General features: G+C 39.4%; 1 protein-coding gene across 4 annotated transcripts in view; it reads right to left on the bottom strand.

Moving 5' to 3' along the window:
* Window positions 1-12490: 12490 nt before the first annotated feature.
* Window positions 12491-21210, bottom strand: part of ikzf2 (IKAROS family zinc finger 2) — a 49091-nt gene continuing 40371 nt past the window's right edge. For all 4 annotated transcript variants that reach the window (XM_041263832.1, XM_041263831.1, XM_041263834.1 and 1 more), the window contains 2 exons: window positions 20424-20564; window positions 12491-17355 (listed from right to left, as the gene is read on the bottom strand). In XM_041263832.1, coding sequence (XP_041119766.1) covers window positions 16613-17355; window positions 20424-20564 — 884 coding nt within the window. In that variant the 3' untranslated portion in view covers window positions 12491-16612. The remainder of the gene's footprint in view (window positions 17356-20423; window positions 20565-21210) is intronic.

Raw genomic sequence — 21210 nt, 5'->3', positions numbered from 1 at the left:
TATAGCAGGATTCCCTGTTTCCTGTTGTCATGCCACAGCCCCTGTCCCACACTCCTTTCCGAACACATTTACCCTGCCCCTTGTAGGCAGGGCGCAACACAGGCAACCAGTTTCGGCTCAAATAAAACTGAAGTGAATTCCTGAGAGAGTGACATCTGGAAGCAATATTTACCCAAAGGCACGCTAAAAAAACTAAGGAATGTGTTGTTGGTCCTCCTTAGCATGCTGTTTTTCATAAATTATAAGAAAGAAAATATACAGAATTGTTTTTGCTCAAGCCAAGATATTAATGTGTAGCAGTACATGTGGTATTTAATACACTTACTGTTCAGAACCATTCTTTCTGCAGTAATAAAATAATTTTAATAAACATCTCCCACCAGCTAATAAGTGAACTGAATTGTGTCCACCGTGACCCCCAGCACCCTTATGTGTGAGGTGTAGTACTAGGAGTGCCCAGGAAGGGGGATGCCACAGTTTAAATCAGTAAAATCCATAAGCAGCTATGCAAGATGGTATCGGCTCCTGCTGTTGCTACATTGCTCAATGGCCACTGGCATTTCTCCACTCTGGGTTCCTGAATTTTGAAATGTTTTCCTTGTGGTTGACAGTGACGGTGAGATAACACTGATCCTGGACTGCAGCACAGACCACAGAGCCAGACAGCATCAGCCAATCGGACTCTGGAACAACCAATGTGATCTTATCCAGGCGGTTTCCACATGTCTTTTACAAATGACGCAGTCTCTAATACACAGAATGCCCTCTGCAGCTCAGATTGTAACAGGAATTCCACAAATACAGCCTTAGTCATGACTGATTGTAGGTATGTTTTCAGCTGTCAAAGGCATGAAAAGCTGTTCTCAGCAGTTGCATTAGATATTGGGATAGTAAGGTATCTAGTATGATATAATTAGTCTCTCACTTTTATGCAGGATGCAAAGTATAAAGGCAACTAAACATTGTGTGCTACACAAATGCTTTTTTTCCATCTCTGTGCATGTGTTTTGTCAAAAAGTGAGGGGGCCTCTAAAATCTGAGGTCCAGAATTGTTGAGCTGACGGAAGTAACCCAGGCAGCCTCAGCTCCCTTAGTGCTTATCACTGTGAACAATCAAACAGTGAAATATTGTACAGAAGCACACTGAATCAATGACTCCTGTTATTGCCATTGCTTCCCCACCCCACAGATCCATCCAGAGAATGCATCCATTCTCAGGTACAGGCACAGGAAATGTGGGGAGGTTTTTTGAGAAGAATAATGTATTACAGTAGCTGCCTGTAGCACAGTACAGTGAGAAAATGACATTCCAGACATTGCAGCTCTTCTTTTTCAGGATCTGTTGTAAACACTAAGAAATATATTGTTAGATGTGTTAGAAACAAGGCTGTAGTTTTTGCACAGTTATCGGGTATAATATGTGTTATGTTTCGGTTAGAATAGGGTAAATGTACATATTTTTTGTCACTTAAAAACAAATACAGCAAACGTTTGCCTTGTAGACACATTAACTGTTGTATTGCATTTCAGAACCTGTCAGATAAACAGACTGCATCGAGCTGCACAATTTCTTTAAAATGTCTTCAACAAAAAAGACACCAGCTGCATCAAATATCGGAAATGTTTCTGCTAAAGATCGCTCTGCTAGTACAAAGGGGACAATTTATGTGTTGTTATTTTTACATTTATTAATGTTTTTATTTTGTTTGATAATTCTCTGAAGGTGAAAATAGAAGGTCTTTAAAAAGTGGACATAAAAAACAAACTATTCTTCAATTTAGCATTTACTGTTTATCAGGTAAACATTTAAATATTTAGGAATAATTGTTGAATAATAACTCTGGAGAAAATGATTCATTTTGACTGTGACAATTTCATTCTGCTTTAATAAATATTATGTTTAATCATGAAATATCTTGAAATACCTATTTTTGGACTGTGAAATAAACAATGATTTCAAGATTTACACAAACCTTTTTCTTTGATTTATTTTGTGTTAAACTTATTTTGCGTAATTCCACCAACTAGATCAGTAACAGTATTATCTTTAACTTCAGATGTGTTTATTTTCTATATATACATGTTCAATAGTGTTGGTGAGATGTGTTCTAAAGCCAGGAAAGGGTTAAGTTTACTCCTTGTTTAAAATACTTACAGTCCATGTATGAATGTGGATAGAGTGGAGGAAACAGTGGGCCCTGATTGGCTGTCCGATTCATGAATTATTTAGTGTAGCTTATGAGGCAGGTTTGTGTAAAAGGCTGTGACTGGCCTGTAGGGTCTGGAGCGTAGGAAGGAGAGCCTGCTGGGTGCAGCCAAAAAGTGGGAGGTCATAGTGTTTTTCTTTGTTTAAAAATCATTTGTTTTTCTTTAATTGTGTTAAAGTGCTTAGTGGAATCACTATTTTGACAGCTGCCTGATTTCTTGGTATTTTGCTGGATTGTTTGCACCTAACCATAATCTGCTAAATATGCAATGTAGAGAAATAGTGCATGATTTATATACACACACACACACACACACACACACACACACACACATATATTACTGTGCAAAAGTTTTAGGCAAGTGTGAAAAAATGCTGTAAAGTAAGAATGCTTTCTAAAATAGACATGTTAATAGATTATATTTATCAATTAACTAAATGAAAAGTGAGTGAACAGAAGAAAAATCCATATTTGGTGTGACCACCCTTTGCCTTCAGGGATTTTGTAGGCATTATAGTCAGGTGTATGATTAAACAATTATACCGAACAGGTGCTAATGATTATAAATTCAATACGTAGGTTGAAACACAATCATTAACTGAAACAGAAACAGCTGTGTAGGAGGAATAAAACTGGGTGAGGAACAGCCAAACTCAGCTAACAAGGTGAGGTTGCTGAAGACAGTTTACTGTCAAAAGTCATACACCATGGCAAGACTGAGCACAACAACAAGACACAAGGTAGTTATACTGCATCAGCAAGGTCTCTCCCAGGCAGAAATTTCAAGGCAGGCAGTGGTTTCCAGATGTGCTGTCCAAGCTCTTTTGAAGAAACACAGAGAAACAGGCAATGTTGAGGACCGTAGATGCAGTGGATGGCCAAGGAAACCTACTGCAGCAGATGAAAGACACATCATGCTTACTTCCCTTCACAATCGGAAGATGTCCAGCAATGCCATCAGCTCAGAATTGGCAGAAAACAGTGGCACCCTGGTACACCCATCTACTGTCCGGAGAAGTCTGGTCAGAAGTGGCCTTCATGGAAGACTTGTGGCCAAAAAGCCATACCTCTGACGTGGAAACAAGGCCAAGTAACTCAACTATGCACAAAAACACAGGAACTGGGGTGCAGAAAAATGACAGCCGCCCTTGCAAGTTTGGGGCTGCATTTCTGCAAATGAAGCTGGGGATTTGGACAGAATTAATGGTCTCAATGCTGAGAAGTACAGGCAAATACTTATCCATCATGCAATATCCCTAGGGAGGCATCTGATTGGCCCCAAATTTATTCTGCAGCATGACAACAACCCCAAACATACAGCGAAAGTCATTAAGAACTATCTTCAGCGTAAAGAAGAACAAGGAGTCCTGGAAGTGATGGTATGGCCCCCACAGAGCCCTGATCTCAACATCATCGAGTCTGTCTGGGATTACATGAAGAGAGAGAAGCAACTGAGGCTGCCTAAATCCACAGAAGAACTGTGGTTAGTTCTCCAAGATGTTTGGGCCAACCTACCTGCCGAGTTCCTTCAAAAACTGTGTGCAAGTGTACCTAGAAGAATTGATGCTGTTTTGAAGGCAAAGGGTGGTCACACCAAATATTGATTTGATGTAGATTTTTCTTCTGTTCACTCACTTTGCATTTTGTTAATTGATAAATATAATCTATTAACATGTCTATTTTTTAAAGCATTCTTACTTTACAGCATTTTTTCACACCTGCCTAAAACTTTTGCACAGTACTGTGTGTATATATATATATATATATATATATATATATATATATATATATATATATATACACACACACACACACACACACACACACACACACACACACTGAGTATATATAAAATATATACACAAAATATTAGGAACACCTGCTCTTTCCATGAAATAGACTGACGGAGTGAGTCCAGGTGAAAGCTATGCTCCTTCATTGATGTAACCTGTTAAATCCACTTCAATCAGTGTAGATGAAGGGGACAGGTTAAAGATTATTAAGCCTTGACACAATTGAGACATGGATTGTGTATGTGTGCTATTCAGAGGGTAAATGGGCAAGACAAAAGATTTAAGTACCTTTGAACAGGGTATGGCAGTAGGTGCCAAGCATGCCGTTTTGAGTGTGTCAAGAACTGCAACGCTGCTGGGTTTTTCAAGCTCAACAATTTCCCTTGTGTATCTAGGATGGTCCACCATCCAAAGGACATCCAGCCAACGGCAGGCCAGTGGTTGAAAACAGCTCATTGATGAAAGAAGCCAAAAGAGGCTGACACAAATTGTGTAGGGCAACAGACGGGCTACAGTTAACTGACAGTCCAATACAACATTGGTGCTGAAAGACCCATAAAAGAATGCACAACTCATCGTACCTTGACACGAATGGGGTATGGCAGCCAACGACCTAACAGAGTTCCACTTCTTTCAGCAAAACACAAGAAACTGCGGTTGCAGTGGGCTAAGGAATGAAAACACTGGACACTGGAGAATTGGAAAAGCATTGCCTGGTCTGATGAATCCCGGTTCCTGCTGTTTCATGCTGATGGGAGGACTAGGGTAAGGGGAAAACCACATGAGTACCTGTATCCATCATGCCGTGTGTCATCATTGCAGGCTGGAGGTGGTGTGATGATGTGGGGTGTGTTTTCATGGCACACATTGGGCCCCTTGATAAAAGTATAGCAACGTGCCAACATGCCACAGAATATCTGAACACTATTACCAATGAGGTGCATCCCTTCATGGCAGCAGTGTATCCATCTGCTAATGGATTTTTTCAGCAGGATAATGCCCCATGCCACAAGGCTAGGATTGTCCAGGAATGGTTCCACGAACATGACAGTGAATTTAGCTTTCTGCAGTGGCCTGCCCAGTCACCAGATCTCAATTGTGTCAACTTGACACAACTGTGGGAAGCATTGTAGTCAACATGGGCCAGCATCCCTGTGGAACACTTTCGACACCTTGTAGATTCCATGCCCCAACGAATTGAAGCTGTTCTGAGGGCAAAAGGGGATGCAACTCAATATTAGGAAGGTGTTCCTAATGTTTTGTACAGTCAGTGTATTTATATATGTTAGTGTAATTAACCAATAACATTGAATGGGCACGAATGCAATTCAAGAAGTTTGTGTGGGTGAAGTTAGACAACAAGCAGTGGAAGGGTTGAAGAGCATAGACAGCAGCGCTTTACCAGGCAAACTGAAACTCTGGTGCTTTCAGTTTGATCTACTGCCAAGACTGCTGTGGCCACTGACTGTGTACAAGGTTTCCTTGACAACAGTTGAGAAGCTGGAAGCTTTAATCAGTTCATACATCAGGAAATGTTTGGGAGTTCCACGCTGCCTCAGCAGAGAGGAACTTTATGTTAAAGGAATACTGCAGCTATCAATCTCTGCTCTAACAGAGGAGTTTAAGTGTGCCAAAGTCCGACTGGAAATGACATTAGTAGATTCATGTGACAAATGCATAAGGGAGGCAGCACCTGTGTTGAAAACTGGAAGAAAATGGATGGCAAAGAAAGCTGTGGAAGATGATAAGGCTGCCCTTCGAATCAGAGATATTATGAGGCAAGTTCAGCATGGAAAAGGAGGTTTTGGTCTCAGTTCAGCTTCTCCTACACGACACAAGGCAAGCCCAGCTCAATGGAGGAAGCTGGTAGTCAATGAGGTTCAAAAGCATGAGGAGAGGATCAGCTGTGTAAAAGCCATTTCTCAGGCCAAGCAGGGAGAATGGATGAGATGGGAAAGTGTGGGACAACGCAAAATCGGCTGGCAAAATGTATGAACAATGGAACAGAGCAGGATCAGTTTCCTCATCAGATCAGCATATGATGTCCTTCCGTCACCACAGAAACTAAACCTCTGGGTGGGTGAGGATCCCTCATCTCCTTTGTGTTCATTACCTGCAACATTAAGGCACATTTTGACAGGATGTAAGGTGGGTCTTAGTCAAGGATGGTTTACTTGGTGCCATGACCTGGTGCTGTGATGTTTGGCCTTAGCATTGGAAGACAAGCATAACCTGTCCAATAAGTTGCCACCAGTTCCATCAAAGCATTACACACAAAAGACAATAGTCCTCCGTCCAGGAGAGCAACCACCAGGAAAAGGTGTTAAAATCAAGCCTCGCTCTGGAGACTGGAAGATGTCAGTCAACGGCTTATTTTTCCACCTGAGATTGCCACCACTAATCTTCGACCAGACATTGTCTCGTGGTCTGGATCAGCAGGCCTTGTTCATCTGGTAGAGTTAACAGTGCCATGGGAGGATGCTGTGGATGAGGTGTATGAGAGGAAGAAACTTTGGTATGCTCAACTAGCTGCTGAAGCAGAACAGTGAGGATGGAGAGTCTGAGTTTACCCAGTGGAGGTGGGTTGTCGAGGATTTTTGGCACATTCTACAACCCGGTTTCTCAGAGACGTTGGGTTCAGTGGTCAAGAGCTGAGTCGCACAGTGAAGAACTTATCTGAAGTAGCAGAAAGGATCAGCAACTGGCTGTGGTTGAGACGGAAAGATTCTGGATGGGGATCTCAAGCACAATAGAAAGAAAGCAACGCTGATGTACAGGTAAGTAAGCTGGGCTGAGCTGAATGGGGGATGGAGGGGGGTAATGCTGGGAAGCCAGAATCACTGTTGAGCCCCCTTGAGGTGTCATGGGCTAGTCAACGAAACACAGAGGATTGAAGGCGCCCACTTGAAGACCCTAGAGATGTACCCTACTTAGCTCAATCCAGACCGTTGTCATGGTGATGTGCTGGGGAGACCGCACTGGGTTGATCCCCGGAGCCAGCATCGCAGCCATTGTGTGTGTGTGTGTGTATATATATATATATATATATATATATATATATATATATATATATATATATATATATATATATATATACACACAGTATATACCACCTCCAAACTAAAGTTTTACAAATAAAATCAAATGTAAGGGAGGCATGTATAAGGGACCTTGTTGTTTTTTTTATGATGTAGCTCTTGCTACATTACTCCACTTCTATTAGGATGTGAGCACCAGGATGTATTCAGATCAGGCTTCCTTCAACACATGCTCATCTTGTGTTCCTACCAGCTATTCATGTCATTGTTGCAGGAGGCAATGCATTAAATATTACTACACCTGCTGCTACTCATGTATTATGGCAACGTGTTATCCCTTTTGTGTGCTATTTTCAAAGTGTCTGTTTAATGGTGGTGCTAAATCGAGTGCATCTTTAAACAGGGATTTTGTGAAAGCTGTGAGGGCAGAGATAAGGCAGCAGGCTGTTGGAAGTGAAACTCCTCTTAATCTGGTGGTACAGGTCCTGGCTTCATTTCCATCTTGATAAAGACCTAGGATTGGAGAAGTGGGCCACAGTGCACCCCCCCCCCACACACACACACACACACACACACACACACTCGCAATGTCACGCACACACACGCACACTCTCAATGTCACACGCACACACACACACTCGCAATGTTACGCAGACACTCACACTCACAATGTCATGCAAACACACGCACACACTCTGGCAATGTCACTCACACATGCACACACTTGCATTGTCAGGCACATGCCAACATGGCCATTCTGCTCCTTTCACAATTCCAGAGGGGCTTCAGTGCCAGGTGTGACCACAGCAGGAGATGAACGTGGCTGTCCTGGGTTTAAAATAGATTCCACAGTGCCATCAATCTCCCAGTCACCGGGGGATATGTGGTACATTGTGGCTGGCCCTCGCAGGAAGTCCCAGTTTCGTGATCATTTGGCTGTGGAAAGGAATACATTAAACATCCTTGCTCTCTAGAAGTCTGCCACACACACAAATATATGTAACTTGCTACTGGACATCTTTCATTTGTATATGTTTTAAATAAAGTTTTACAATATGTATTGAAAATCATATATTTATAAAGTATGGTCCATACACTGTGGACTTTTACTAGACTTTTATTAGAAATAGTTGCATCAGTAATAACTGTCAATACAGAAATGATATAACTGTGTTATATTGGCATCTGTTATGAAAATGACACACCATTGTACAGTATAATAATGGAGTGAACTGTTACACTGCAGTGCCTTGAAGACAATCAGAAAGAATTGAATTCAGATTGAACTATTGTATCATGACCAATGTGCGATATTTGTTCCAAATCGCGTTGTGTTGTCATAGCTGGTAATGCTGTGGGGGTGTAGTATGCAAACAGTTCTGTAGCTTCTTCAAGGCTCAATGGGATCTCAAAAGATTCATTCATTTTTTCTATAATGGACACAGACTTGAACCTTGTCTCTTTAAACTGAAGTCACATTTTCCAAAGGCCAAAAACCAAACAGGTCTGCCTGAGCAGTTTCATGATCATTGCTTTAGGAAAGAACTCATCTTTCCTAAAGAAAAAAAGAAAAACTTGGGTCTTCACTGTTGATAAAACCACAAGCCTTCATCTTCACTGGAAACAAATACCAGTTTCAAGAAAATGGTTTTGTGCAGAGCTCTGTGGAAACGTTATTCTTGCAAATGTTTAGATGACCAGAATTTCATAATGAAGGAAGCCTGCTTATCTTCTGACTCTTTCGTAATGCATTGAGATATGATCACCGTACTTGCTGTGCTCAGCACTGGGTCTAATGGAATAGCCCTGTCATGCACAGGTGTTAACAAAACTGCTGCCATGCGGTGCATTGTTGTTACTGTTGTGTTATGAAGTGTGAATAATAATAATAATAATAATAATAATAATAATAATAATAATAATAATAATTATGTTTGAACTTTATCCTTCACCTGCCATTTTTTTAACTAAAGTTATCATTTGTATGTGGGGTTTTGTTTTCATCTTTGGTTTGCTTTCCGCCTACCCTTTTCAGATGCACCTGTGGTAGACAGAGGTCATGGCTGCGCAATCTCTTCCTTATCTTTCTTCTTAATAACGTAAATATCCGCAGACCATGGGCGGCTGGCTCTGGAAAGCGGAGGGGGGACGAGTCATTTAGATTAGCAAGCACCTGGGCCTGATTCTTTCAGAGCACCCTGTGTAAACATTTCCCAAGTAATTGACACTCTTGTCTTCCAGTTTACTACGGATTTACTGCTTTGCTTTCGCTTGATTTAGCACAGTTTTACTATGTCTTTGCACATGCTTTTACCGTGGTGTTCCTGGGTTTACTGTTGATTGATTGTAATAATCAACATTATAAAATGACTGTGTTCTTGCTCTCTGTTCTGGTTTTAGCATCAACTTCCAGTGGACAGGAACCAACCAAATGGTAGTCCATTTTACAACTGAACTAATTGCTATTATATATATATATATATATATATATATATATATATATATATATATATATATATATATATATATATATATATATATATATAGTAACTGAACTGAACAATATAAAACCTGTGATTAAAAGGAATAGAACTGTATTTCTTAACAACACGCTGACTTCCTTTTCCAGTAGAGTCTGTAGTGTGGGATATTGCCATCGCCCTTTCAAAATAAAACATGCTATAGAGGGTGCTGGACATTATTTCAACACACGATGAATAGCCCTTGTTTGTGCTGTAGCAGTTTACACTGCATGATAACTGCAGCTTGATTGAAACCTTCATTGTTTGTGCTGTAGCAGTTTACACTGCATGATAACTGCAGCTCGATTGAAACTGCTTGTCTTCTGTTGCTTTTTGACTTGTGACTTTGAGAAAGGGAGTCATTGCAGTCCAAGTCCCCCTCCTCCTCTCTGCTGTTTTCGGATCAGCTAGCAATCAATAAATGTACCATGGGAAACTATGGTTTTGACACAGATGAAAACAGAAGCTCAAGCATTGTATGCTTGCCCTTTTTTTTTGTTCCAGTAAGGAGTTTTTCTTATTAATTGAGAAGGGACAGATGTGCTGTTCATGCGAAACATATCATGACAATATGGTGAGCTGGAGGTTTAACACCTCATCACAAATGCCTGTTTTCTCATGTGCATATGGCCAAGGTGTCAAATTCTAATGGGGAAGCGAAGCAACCTCACCTTTCTGTAAGGTTTACATTTAGAAGAACACAAACAAGATGTGTTTTTCACTGAACATTGTGCTTCTGTTTCCTTGCAGAATCTGTGTCTTTGAGAGCGCACCCTCTGAAGTGTTTGCGGTACCACAGAAGGAACACCGCTCTGTGAATAACTAGGACAGTCTGAGAAAGCTGGTGCTTGTTATAATTAGGGCATTCTGAGAAAGCTGGTGCTTGTTATAATTAGGGCATTCTGTGCCCTGATGTAGGCAGGAAAGAAGATATATATGCTCAGTTTACACTCCCACCATTTAAAACAGAAATCACCACACTTAGCACTGCCTCTTTACAACACTCTTACAGGCCACTCAATTGACCTGCACTGAGGAGGATTCTGCAAGATTTTAAACCATTTAAATAGTACCCTCCCTACTACACAGTTTAAAGAATAACACTTAAAAGAGAGAAACTCCCATTCACGGTTAGGGATGATGGTGTGCAAACCTTCAATAAAGGGTCTCTATTAGTAGTTTTGCTTTTGCTGTTTTTGTGTTTCATTGGACTAACAGTATACATTGTTATTTAAAGAGTAAACACGTAACTTCCAACGTCATTATCTTTGTATTTATTTATTTATTCATTTTCCAATCGCTTTGGTCTTTTGTGATATCTGCTGTCATTCTCAGTGGAATTTTTTAATTACTGGACTAATTATGATGAAGTGCTTTTTTATGAAATAATGATTTTTTATATTAGCCTGTTGTTAAAAAAACAGAAAGTTTTTTTTTTTTTTTTTTTTTTTTTTTTTAGCGAAAATCTTACTTCTAATTTTAACAAAGAAAGTCTTAATGGATGAGACCCGCTATTTCAACATACTGTCTTAATGTATCATAACTAATCTGTTTAAAACATGAACAGCAAAGGGAATAACTCACAACCACACACTGCAGGTGAATGTACCTGAGATTCACTACATTTATTCCAGTGTGTGCTCAATACAAAACAGTAACAGCCAAACCCATACTCAAACGAGTACCATTCTGCAACCATTTCTTCCAGTCCAATTAGTTTGCAGTATTTAACAGATTCCAAAATCCGTTCACACACACTGTACTTCCATTTTCACAAAACTATTTACACATAGAACGATTCCGAAAGAGAAAAAAAAACAACACACTATTGCACTTTAAGAAAAAAGTGCACTTCTTTAGTTCTGTATGAGGGGATCAGTTTCAAATGTGTGAAACAAAAACAATCATTATTTAACTTCCTATAACGAGCCTCTTGCCACCAACACTCATTCTTAATTAGCTGCAACTGTACGTATGATGGAAACCGTTTTCTTTTTTTGTTCCTCAAAATATCATGCAGTTTTAAAAAAATGTACTTATATTGTTTTCAAATGTACTTAAAACTTGAAAATGCAAGTAATAAGGTTTAAAGGTGTTTGTTTATGCAGCTCTAGTATGGTACAAGTATACTGTATATAAACAGTGCTTTAACCTGTAAATAATATTGACATAAAATAACTGTACAAAGCCTGTTATGTGCAGTACCATCTGTAACAAGTCAGAAACAATGGGGATATAGAGACACACTGGAGGGATTTGATAAAAACATAGAGCACTGTTGTATGATTCTGAAACCTCTAGACACAGGAGGACATACAGAAATAACCCTGTGCTAATAATATTCTTAACTGACAAACATCACCTGGAAAGTCCGACTGACTAGTGCCACAGGGAAGTAATGCAGATGTTAAAGCAGTGCTTTTAAAACATTTGAACCCGGGTTCTGTAAATGGCAGTTATCTTCCAAAGCAAACTGGTCCCCTTAATAGAAATGAGTTGACACCTCAGGGGACCGAATTTATTTTAGAAAAACAAGAACTGAAATTTCTCATATCACAAATCACAAAAATAAAAAAACAAAATGTGTGCTGGAAATGGATTCTGTGGACAATGTATTAATTGTGTTTCTCTTAAAAGTTTTCTTTATATATATATATATATATATATATATATATATATATATATATATATATACATACACACACACACATACATAAGATAATACAATCTCCCTTTGAGCCTGGAATAAATTGTCAGGACATTTTTTTTTTACTAATGTAATGTGTTTACGTACAGGTGATGTGAACAAGCTTGCTTATACCAGCTAAACAAACTTGGAGACTTGGAGCTGGGATTCAAAGGGTTTAGACAGGGACCAGTCTGTGGAAGATACAGTCCACCTCTTTTGACATCACTGTCTGGATATTTTGACACGACTTGTCAAACGCATTTAGGAGATATCATGGCAGGCTACGAAATGGTGCTCACCAGCCAGGGATGAAAACAAGACTCAATCCATTCCAGACTTTATTGTGAGCTTCATGAATTATGGTTGAGCCTGGCAATGCCTCTGTGGTTGGTTTATCCTAACAACAGGCTCATTGTGAAATCTGAAGTACCTCAAACAACAACACAATGAGTTTGATTTCTTATTTCTAACCCACACATCAGACATACAGAAGAAGCTTTCAAACATAAGTTCCAACAGTGTCTTGAATAACCCGTCAAACATGTTGAACTGCAATACAGCATGCTATCATTTTCAAACCTCACACTCTCCTCTTGATCACGACATACTGAACTGCAATACAGCATGCTATCATTTTCAAACCTCTCACACTCTCCCCCCGATCACGACATGCTGAACTGCAATGCAGCATGCTATCGTTTTCAAACCTCACACTCTCCCCTTGATCGTGACATGCTGAACTGCAATACAGCATGCTATCGTTTTCAAACCTCACACTCTCCCCTTGATCATGACATGCTGAACTGCAATACAGCATGCTATCGTTTTCAAACCTGATCATGATGATTCTTCAGACAGAAAGCTACATTGTTAAAAGAACCCTGCGAGAAGTCTTTTAAAAGCATTTAAAAAAATATATATATATCTTCCCATATTTTACAACTCACTACTCATACACCTATTCAAGCTTGCAATATCTCAAAAAAAAAAAAAAAGATATGCATAACAGGCTACATCATTTTTAAGAACATTTACAGCCAAACGAAGAACAGAAAACAATAAAAAGCACATACCATTAAATAAGTAAAGGAAACGGGCAGGTACCCTGGTCCAAAAATGAGTGAGTTACACAGCGGCACCATTTGATCTTTTCTTCAAGCGTTTACATATATTTATGTCCAATATATAAAACTACATTTTTAGTACAAAAATATGTAAACAGCTTATAAATCTAATGCATTATCAACAAGGAAAAAAAAAACACTTCCCCAAAAATTAAAAGACTAAATAAAACATAAGACTAAAGTAAATGAAATTGTTCTAGACTGATAAACGCAACAAGAGGTTTCAAATAAAAATCTGCACATTTTGTCAACAACTGACAAGACCTCTTGGTGCTGTTCAGTAACTGAGGGAGTTAGGAAGACCTACACATGCAGCTGTAGTGCTTACTGCACCTTATGAGTGTAAGACTTCCTTTCTTAATCCAAACTCTAATCAACACAAATGAGCACTCAATAGTTCCGCGTGTGTGCGTGTATTATGTACCTCAGCTACATGATGTGACTCCAATTTCAGACTTGACAGTGCTTCGTGAATAAAAATAAATCAGTCAAAATTATCACAGTTTAAAAATTTCGTAACAGAAAAACTAAACAAAAAAAACAAACATACAAACAAATCCTTCCCTTTGTTACAGTTTTGGCTACACGACACACAACTGGCTACAAGACTCTGTTCCTATCTTCATTTGAAGAACAGACATCATTCATTAAAAAGTCCCTTTGCAACAACCACATGTACAATTAACTCTGACATGTATTTTTTTGTTCATAATTTTTTTTCATTTCTTGCACCATTCTTTCTGCAGTCTTGAGGTTGTAATTACATAGCTGTTCATCCTCAAGGTGAAATAAACATGGTGCTGCATGACGGTCCTCTTGTCACTAACCAGTGCAGATCTGCAGGGACAGTCCAGCAAAGCAGGGATGGAATAAGACTCCGATTGCACAGCATTTTCACCCATTCCAGCTTTTACAATAAGCTTGATTAACCACAGTGTATAAATAAAAAGCTCAGGTGTGTCTTATCAAACCGGAATAGATCAAAGTGCTATGCAACAGTAGTCATATTTCTATTCCCTGGAAAGGTTAGTGAAAAACAATTGTTATGCAATATTCTTAGGCAGCAGCATAACACAGAGCTGGTAATTCACCAATATAAAATTAAAACAAAAACATTTCATTAAATTAAAAATCTGTATGTATCCTAGTTACATTAATTACTGATTGTTTTTGGCAAGTGCATAGTAAGGGGAAACTGAATGCAACCCATTCGTAATCAATTAGTTCTGCTAAACTTGCCATCAGGTAATCCAGAACCTGTTGGGTCCCAACCAGGAAGCAAAGGCTGGTTTACACCTGGTTGGCCAGGCAGTACCTTGACCTATCTTAGGTCCTGCATGGATTTGGATTATTATTTTGGAAAAGCTCTTGGAAAAGTTTTGTGTCTAATGAGTTTAGCCAATAGCTCAGTGCTTCCAAACAGAACACTTTAATGATTGCCTTCAATAAAACCCTACAAGTAGAATACAGCCACTTCATATGGAGTGAAGACCTGAACGGTGTAAACTAATGAGGTATCACAGTAAAGCCGTGTTCCCTTATCTGAAAGTTTTCTAAATTTGATGCCAGTGAGGTAATTAAAAGCCTTCAAGTGCCAAAACATGAAAACATAACACTCAACTCTTGAATACGCTAAAGAGCACCTGCAAACAACCTGTGAAGTGCCATCGAACCTGTCACTGATGACCGCCTGCATGAAAGACGTAGTTTTAGCATTGAGGTAATTACACCACATTGTATGTGTATAGTATGTGTCGAAAGGAAGTTTTTTTTTTTTTTTTGCTGGGACAGATTTGAATTTGAATTTAACCAATGTCAGATACTCTTAAAAAAAAAAAAAAAAACTTCAGCTGATCAATACTGTTCATATGACAGCATATAAAAATAAAACAACTAATTATTTCTTAAAATAATGAATGATACGGTTAGAAATGTAAGGAGGATTTTGCTGTTTAAGAGTGCTTACAGGACTGTGTTCAGTAAACAAACCCAGTCAGACAAGTCTTTCTCGCTTGCTCTTCAAATATTATGCTTTACAATCCATGCGAGCCATGAGAGGATACCTAGACACTGTGTAGTAAAAGAGTTCAAATGAATTCCTATTTGGTCTGTGATGCCAAGGGAGGCTAAAACTAACTGATGAGCTGGTCTCTAATGCTTCAATGAGGAGCTGTGGTGTGGATGAAATGCCTTGTCACCAGAGACTCCACCATTTAGACCACTAGGGTTTGAAACTGCCAGCTTGTACCTGAGATCAACTGCCTGATAAGAAGTATGCAAGGAGGTTACTGTAAGCTGCTTGGAAAACTCACCCATCTTTTATAAGATGTGCTTTCAAACTGTTTCTAGCTACATCTACCCAGTGGCAGAGTTGAGTGATACGCCCACATTGTGAAATGACTGTCGACTCCCAGTATAACATGCAGCTGCCTCATATTCCCTCTTCTTGAATAAAACAGAAAGTACCACAAGCAAAGTGCACCATCACTTGTTTACAGTAATGCTTACAGATAATAATAATACAAACATGCAACTGCAACACAAAGTATAAATAGGTACACATGTCTAGGGATTACATAACCGCTGTGTGTTTCTTCTCCCTTCTTCCTTTGCTGCTGCAAACAAGAGAAGGAGCAAACAGTGGCAAAAAAGCTTAGGGTTGAATTAATAATCATTTCACTCTCAAGGGTGGCTGACTGAACTCAACTAAAACTAATACCAGGAGACCTAAAAAAAATCCCTCCATGCAAAAAACACAGTACCAATCAGTACTGACAGATCTCTCCTGTTTACAACTAAAAACCGCATTTACTTAAAGGAAAGGCATTTTGTCTTGAGGCAAATTCTTATGACAGAAAGAATTAAGAGGGTATAAATTAATGCAATAGAATCAAATATGTCTACAGCTGCTCTGGTGAGGAAGATTTACACTGTATGAATAACTTCGAGGAAGCTCAGAACTACAAAAAATACACGTCAAAAAAACAATAAAAACAGGGTGTTATGTAATCCCAAGCAACAGTTAAGAAGCCCTCTCTCCCACTCCTAACATCTTCCTTTAGATTGTTTGTTGGAAGTTGAAATTACAAAAGTAACATAATTCAGATTCCTAAGCGCAGACCTTCCTGGACTGTTTTATACATACCTATATATTGTATGTACATAGAAATATGTACACACACACACACATATGTATACATGTATTTTTTGTACTTCATTTGTGTCCTTCGGCTCAGTGCCTAGCGGAATGTGTGTTCTCCTCGAACGATATGAGATGAGAATTCGTAGCGGTCCTGGCTCCGGTACCCACAGATGTTGCACTCCAGAGGGTCTCTGTAACCGTGGCAGCCCATGTGAATGGTGTACATGACGTGGTCCAGAAACAGGACCCGACAGTGCTTGCACTTGAAGGCCTTGACCTGCTCCCCATCCCCGCTGTAAACCTTGTACTGGTTTCTGGAAGGGCTCAGGGCGGGGACTGCCACTGCTGTTGCTGCCTCTGTGACGGCAGCCTTGCTCGCATCCAGGGCTCTCTGCTCCTGCCTGGTGCAGGCTGGGCTGCTCCGCCTGCTCTTGGGGTTGAAGGCTGGGTTGCTGGGATGGCCCGGGCGCTCCTCGTGGCTGCTGCTCTCCGAGTCAATGGACTCCAGGCAGCTGTTGCTGGGCGAGGCCTCGCGCTCTGCAGGGGGGTTCTTTGGTCTGATGAGGGAGAGGGGTCTGTCTGCTGGGAAATCTAGGTTCACAGGTGGGGTCTCTCTGCTTCCCGGGTGGTAAACCTGAGAGTACAGCGGGTTCATCATGGGCACCACGTCCGCCATGGACACAGGCTGGTGGTGGACCAGGGGCCGCAGGGAGTCGGCCCCCAGGTAGGAGATGGCATTGTTGATGGCTTGGTCCATCATGTGGGCATGCACCAGTTCTGCGTCCTTGAGGCCCATATCGTAGTGCATACCTGGGTAGCCGTACCGGATCATTTTCTCACCTGAAACATGGGATAGTTAGGGTTTTTTATGTATTTTTTAGATTTACTAAGACTCTGCAATAAAGGAAATCCTACACTGTCTATCAAAAATAATTTCATCAGGTGTTTATTTGAAGAAAATCTCTACCACTTGGTAAAAGATTCATTTATAATCATTTAAATCACAAAATAATTGGGACAAAACACTTTACATTAAACATGAACAGTTACCATTATTATAAGACATGACCACGTCATCCTATTTCACCCTAACCCTTGCCTCAGTCCTAGCCTCAACCCCAACCTTATTAGCAGTTACTCCTGTGTCACTGAGTGAGTTACAGGTAATTGCCTCCTTCCTTATTCTGTAACTACTGGTAACTGTTGCCCAGTTGATGTAAAGCGTGACTAAAAATGTAACATGAATGAAGAATGCAACCAAAATTATGCGACCATTTCCAGTATATTATCTTAAGAATGACCTTAAGAAGGTGTTCCAGTGAAATGACTTTATTATGAAATGAGTCTGGCAGTCAGAAGTTTAACTCATATCGCTGTATTATTGTCTGCGGCATGTTGTGTTGATTTCGATATTGCTCTTCTATGTTTTTATTATCTTCATAATGTGCAATTAAGCACAGGTATGATTTGACCAGAAAATAACAGATTGACAGCACATCCCTAAAACAGCTGCACTGTGCATTACCAGCTAGTAAAATCCAGATCTGGATGAGCTGTTACACATTTATTTGGAATACAGGCGTTCTGCATGAACTGCACTGTGGTTTGTTACGTTTTTTTAATGCACTTAGTTTAAAACATCGTTAATTTACCTGTATTTTATTTGATTTATTTAAAGTACTTGTATTTGAACTATTTAACTTATTTAATCATGCATATTTTATTTGTGGCATGTTATTTCATTTTAAAAAGTCTTTCTCTTCTGAGGATATAATGAAGTACAGATCATGGTGCTGAACACAGCTTGAAGACTGGATTGGCTCTTAATGGTGGAAAGTCCCATGCAAACATAATAGCCCAAAATAAATGTTTAACCCTTGCAAAACAGGGATGCGGTAACCTGTTTTGCTTTTGTCTTGTAACTGACTGCATGTTAGTGTTACAGGTGTGCCTAACCACAACAAAGCGAAAAACAGGTCCCTTTATCATCTCTGCTTTTTAACCAAGAACTCAGTGTCTAACAAGATAAGAAACATAAAAAAATCTAATAAAGACATCAAAGGAAAAGAGAGAGAGAATGAGAGAGAGAATGAGAGAGAGAGACAGACAGACAGACAGACAGACAGACAGACAGACAGACAGAGAGAGAGAGAGAGAGAGAGAGGGGGGGGGATTATTAATACTTGAAACCAGTTTTTGTATTATTATTATTTTACAAAATATAGTTTGTGTAAAATCCTACTAATGGCAGTGTATCAATGGAACGTTATAAAAAGGAAAATATGTTGTATTTAATTGCAATAAAAAATATCTTACCTAATCAAAATGATATTCCGTGCGTAACATATGTGTGATCTGATACATTGTTATGAGAAACCTAGCAAGAAGCAACTCAACAGCAGGAAGGATGAGTTTTTGTTTTGTACTGTTTTAAGTTTCAATTGTATTATTATCTTTCTGAAATGGGGGCATAGGTTTCACTATCTTCAAAATAGTTATTCATTTAAAAAACACTATGATGAATATTGTTAACAAAAGCAATTTTTTTTACTATTACTATTTAAGTCACACATCCTTCCATAACAATACGTCATGAGAATAAAACAAGATTAAAAAAAACCCTGTTTCTGCAAATCGGAAATGAGCGGTCCATCACAACACGGTTCACTGCAGTTAAATCACTCACGACTCGACAGAAACAAAAATAAAAGGCAAAAGGTGCCTTTATTCTGATTCTGCACTTTTATTTCTGAAAAAACTCTATTGAATTGTTTGAATCTGGAATTAACACAATGGCTAATTAAAGCATTAGACCACTACATGGCTTTTCTTATTCAATTAAAGACTCCGTTAGCACCAAAGGAATTTAAACAAGAGAGTGGTACTGTAACAGTTTTGGTGTCATTTTAACGTCATTTAATGTTTACAATAATTTAATTCTCCAAACAAATATTTTACAACATTTTATGAACATCCTCTCACCCCAATTAGTTTGGATAACAGTTGTTATAGTGTGTTTGTAAGTAAGAGAAATTTACACACAAGGCAATATGGCTGCCACATTAGGTGAGAGGTTACTGTCAGGGTAACCAGGACATTCAGCATGGATGGGTTATACAGCCCTGCATATATGGAGTCACTGATTCAGACGTCTTCTAAAATACAGCCTGAGCCTTTAACACTGTGGTGGTGGCAGTTTCATAAAAGAACTCACAGGAGGACTTCTCTTACATAATACCCATGTTTGAACTTTTAATAACCCTGAAAATATGAAGTTGCAAACTTAAAAAGGTTTATGAGAGATTAACAATTTGCAAATTCAAACAAAGATCACTTAGTGTGGCTGCTTAATGATGGGTAGTGTAATATATACAGTACTGAAGATTTATGACTTTACAAACTGTCACACAATGCATCCTTATGGTATGTAACACGAACCAGCATTTTATATAAAAAGAAAAACAGACGACATGAAATTCTGAGGCAGTACAGAGGCATGTATATTATTTCAAATCTAAAACAGAAATCGGATAGAAACACATGGGTTACACTGGTTCATTACACAAGCAGCATCTCTTACCTGGTCTTCCATCAATCCGTTCACCTTTTGTCTCTTTATGAGACACACCCATAATTAAGGAATGATTCAAAATAATTAAAAATGTAGAATATGAATTTGATCTACTACGTACAGTATGTCATTGTTTTCTTACTGTTCTATATGACTTTAGTTTTCTATGTAATGGCTCTATGACCTGCCAACCATGACTCTCATATCACCCCCCACCCCCCTCCTCTTCACCAATGGAGTGAAGTGAGATGACTATTAAACACTCTGCACTCCCTTCCCAGAAACTCAGCAGCTGATTAACAGGATCTTCCAGCTCTTGTCCACCTCGCACACTCACCCACGAATTTCTGAGGCGTGGTGCTTTTCCGTTTCCCTACATTGCTGTGCAGCCTCTCGATCACAGGCGGTCTTTCAAAAGGCACGAGCGATATCCCTTCCATCATGGGCTCCTGATCCTTCCCCTCTTCAACGGTAGGCACTGCGCAGAGAGAAATCTGATTCAATACCACCGTAAAAAAGGGAAAATTACATGCACCAATAAAGCAGCAGCAAGGGAACGTGCACATTGTGAATGTCCGCCACAGGGGGGCCGGCAATGTGGATATAAAAAGGTTGCTGTCTCCATGTGCTTCTGACTGTAGCAAAGCTTGACGCTACAGGGAAACATCAATCTAAGAGGAAACATAGTTATACATTTATAGTAATAGAATATATTACTAAGTTTCTCATTAGCACTGTATATATTATGACTTGTGTGTGTGTTTCTAGTTATGGATGAGTCTCTGAATTACCCACAATTTTTCCTCCTTACTGCTTCATTACAACATCATTACTAATCAGAGCTGCTTTTACTCAGACCAAAACAAGGGGAAAAACACTGTGTGTTGGTGTCTCCCCTTTAGACTCTTTACACAACCCTCTGACCAAACCCTTTAGACTTTACACAACCCTCTGACCAAACCCTTTAGACTTTACACAACCCTCTGACCAAACCCCTTTACACAACCCTCTGACCAAACCCTTTAGACTCTTTACACAACCCTCTGACCAAACCCCTTTACACAACCCTCTGACCAAACCCTTTAGACTTTACACAACCCTCTGACCAAACCCTTTAGACTTTA

The sequence above is a fragment of the Polyodon spathula genome, chromosome 11 (assembly GCF_017654505.1).
Source record: "Polyodon spathula isolate WHYD16114869_AA chromosome 11, ASM1765450v1, whole genome shotgun sequence".
Classification (NCBI taxonomy): Eukaryota; Metazoa; Chordata; class Actinopteri; order Acipenseriformes; family Polyodontidae; genus Polyodon; species Polyodon spathula.
Note: the sequence above shows the minus strand (reverse complement) of the source record. Positions and strands in the feature narration are given on the sequence as shown.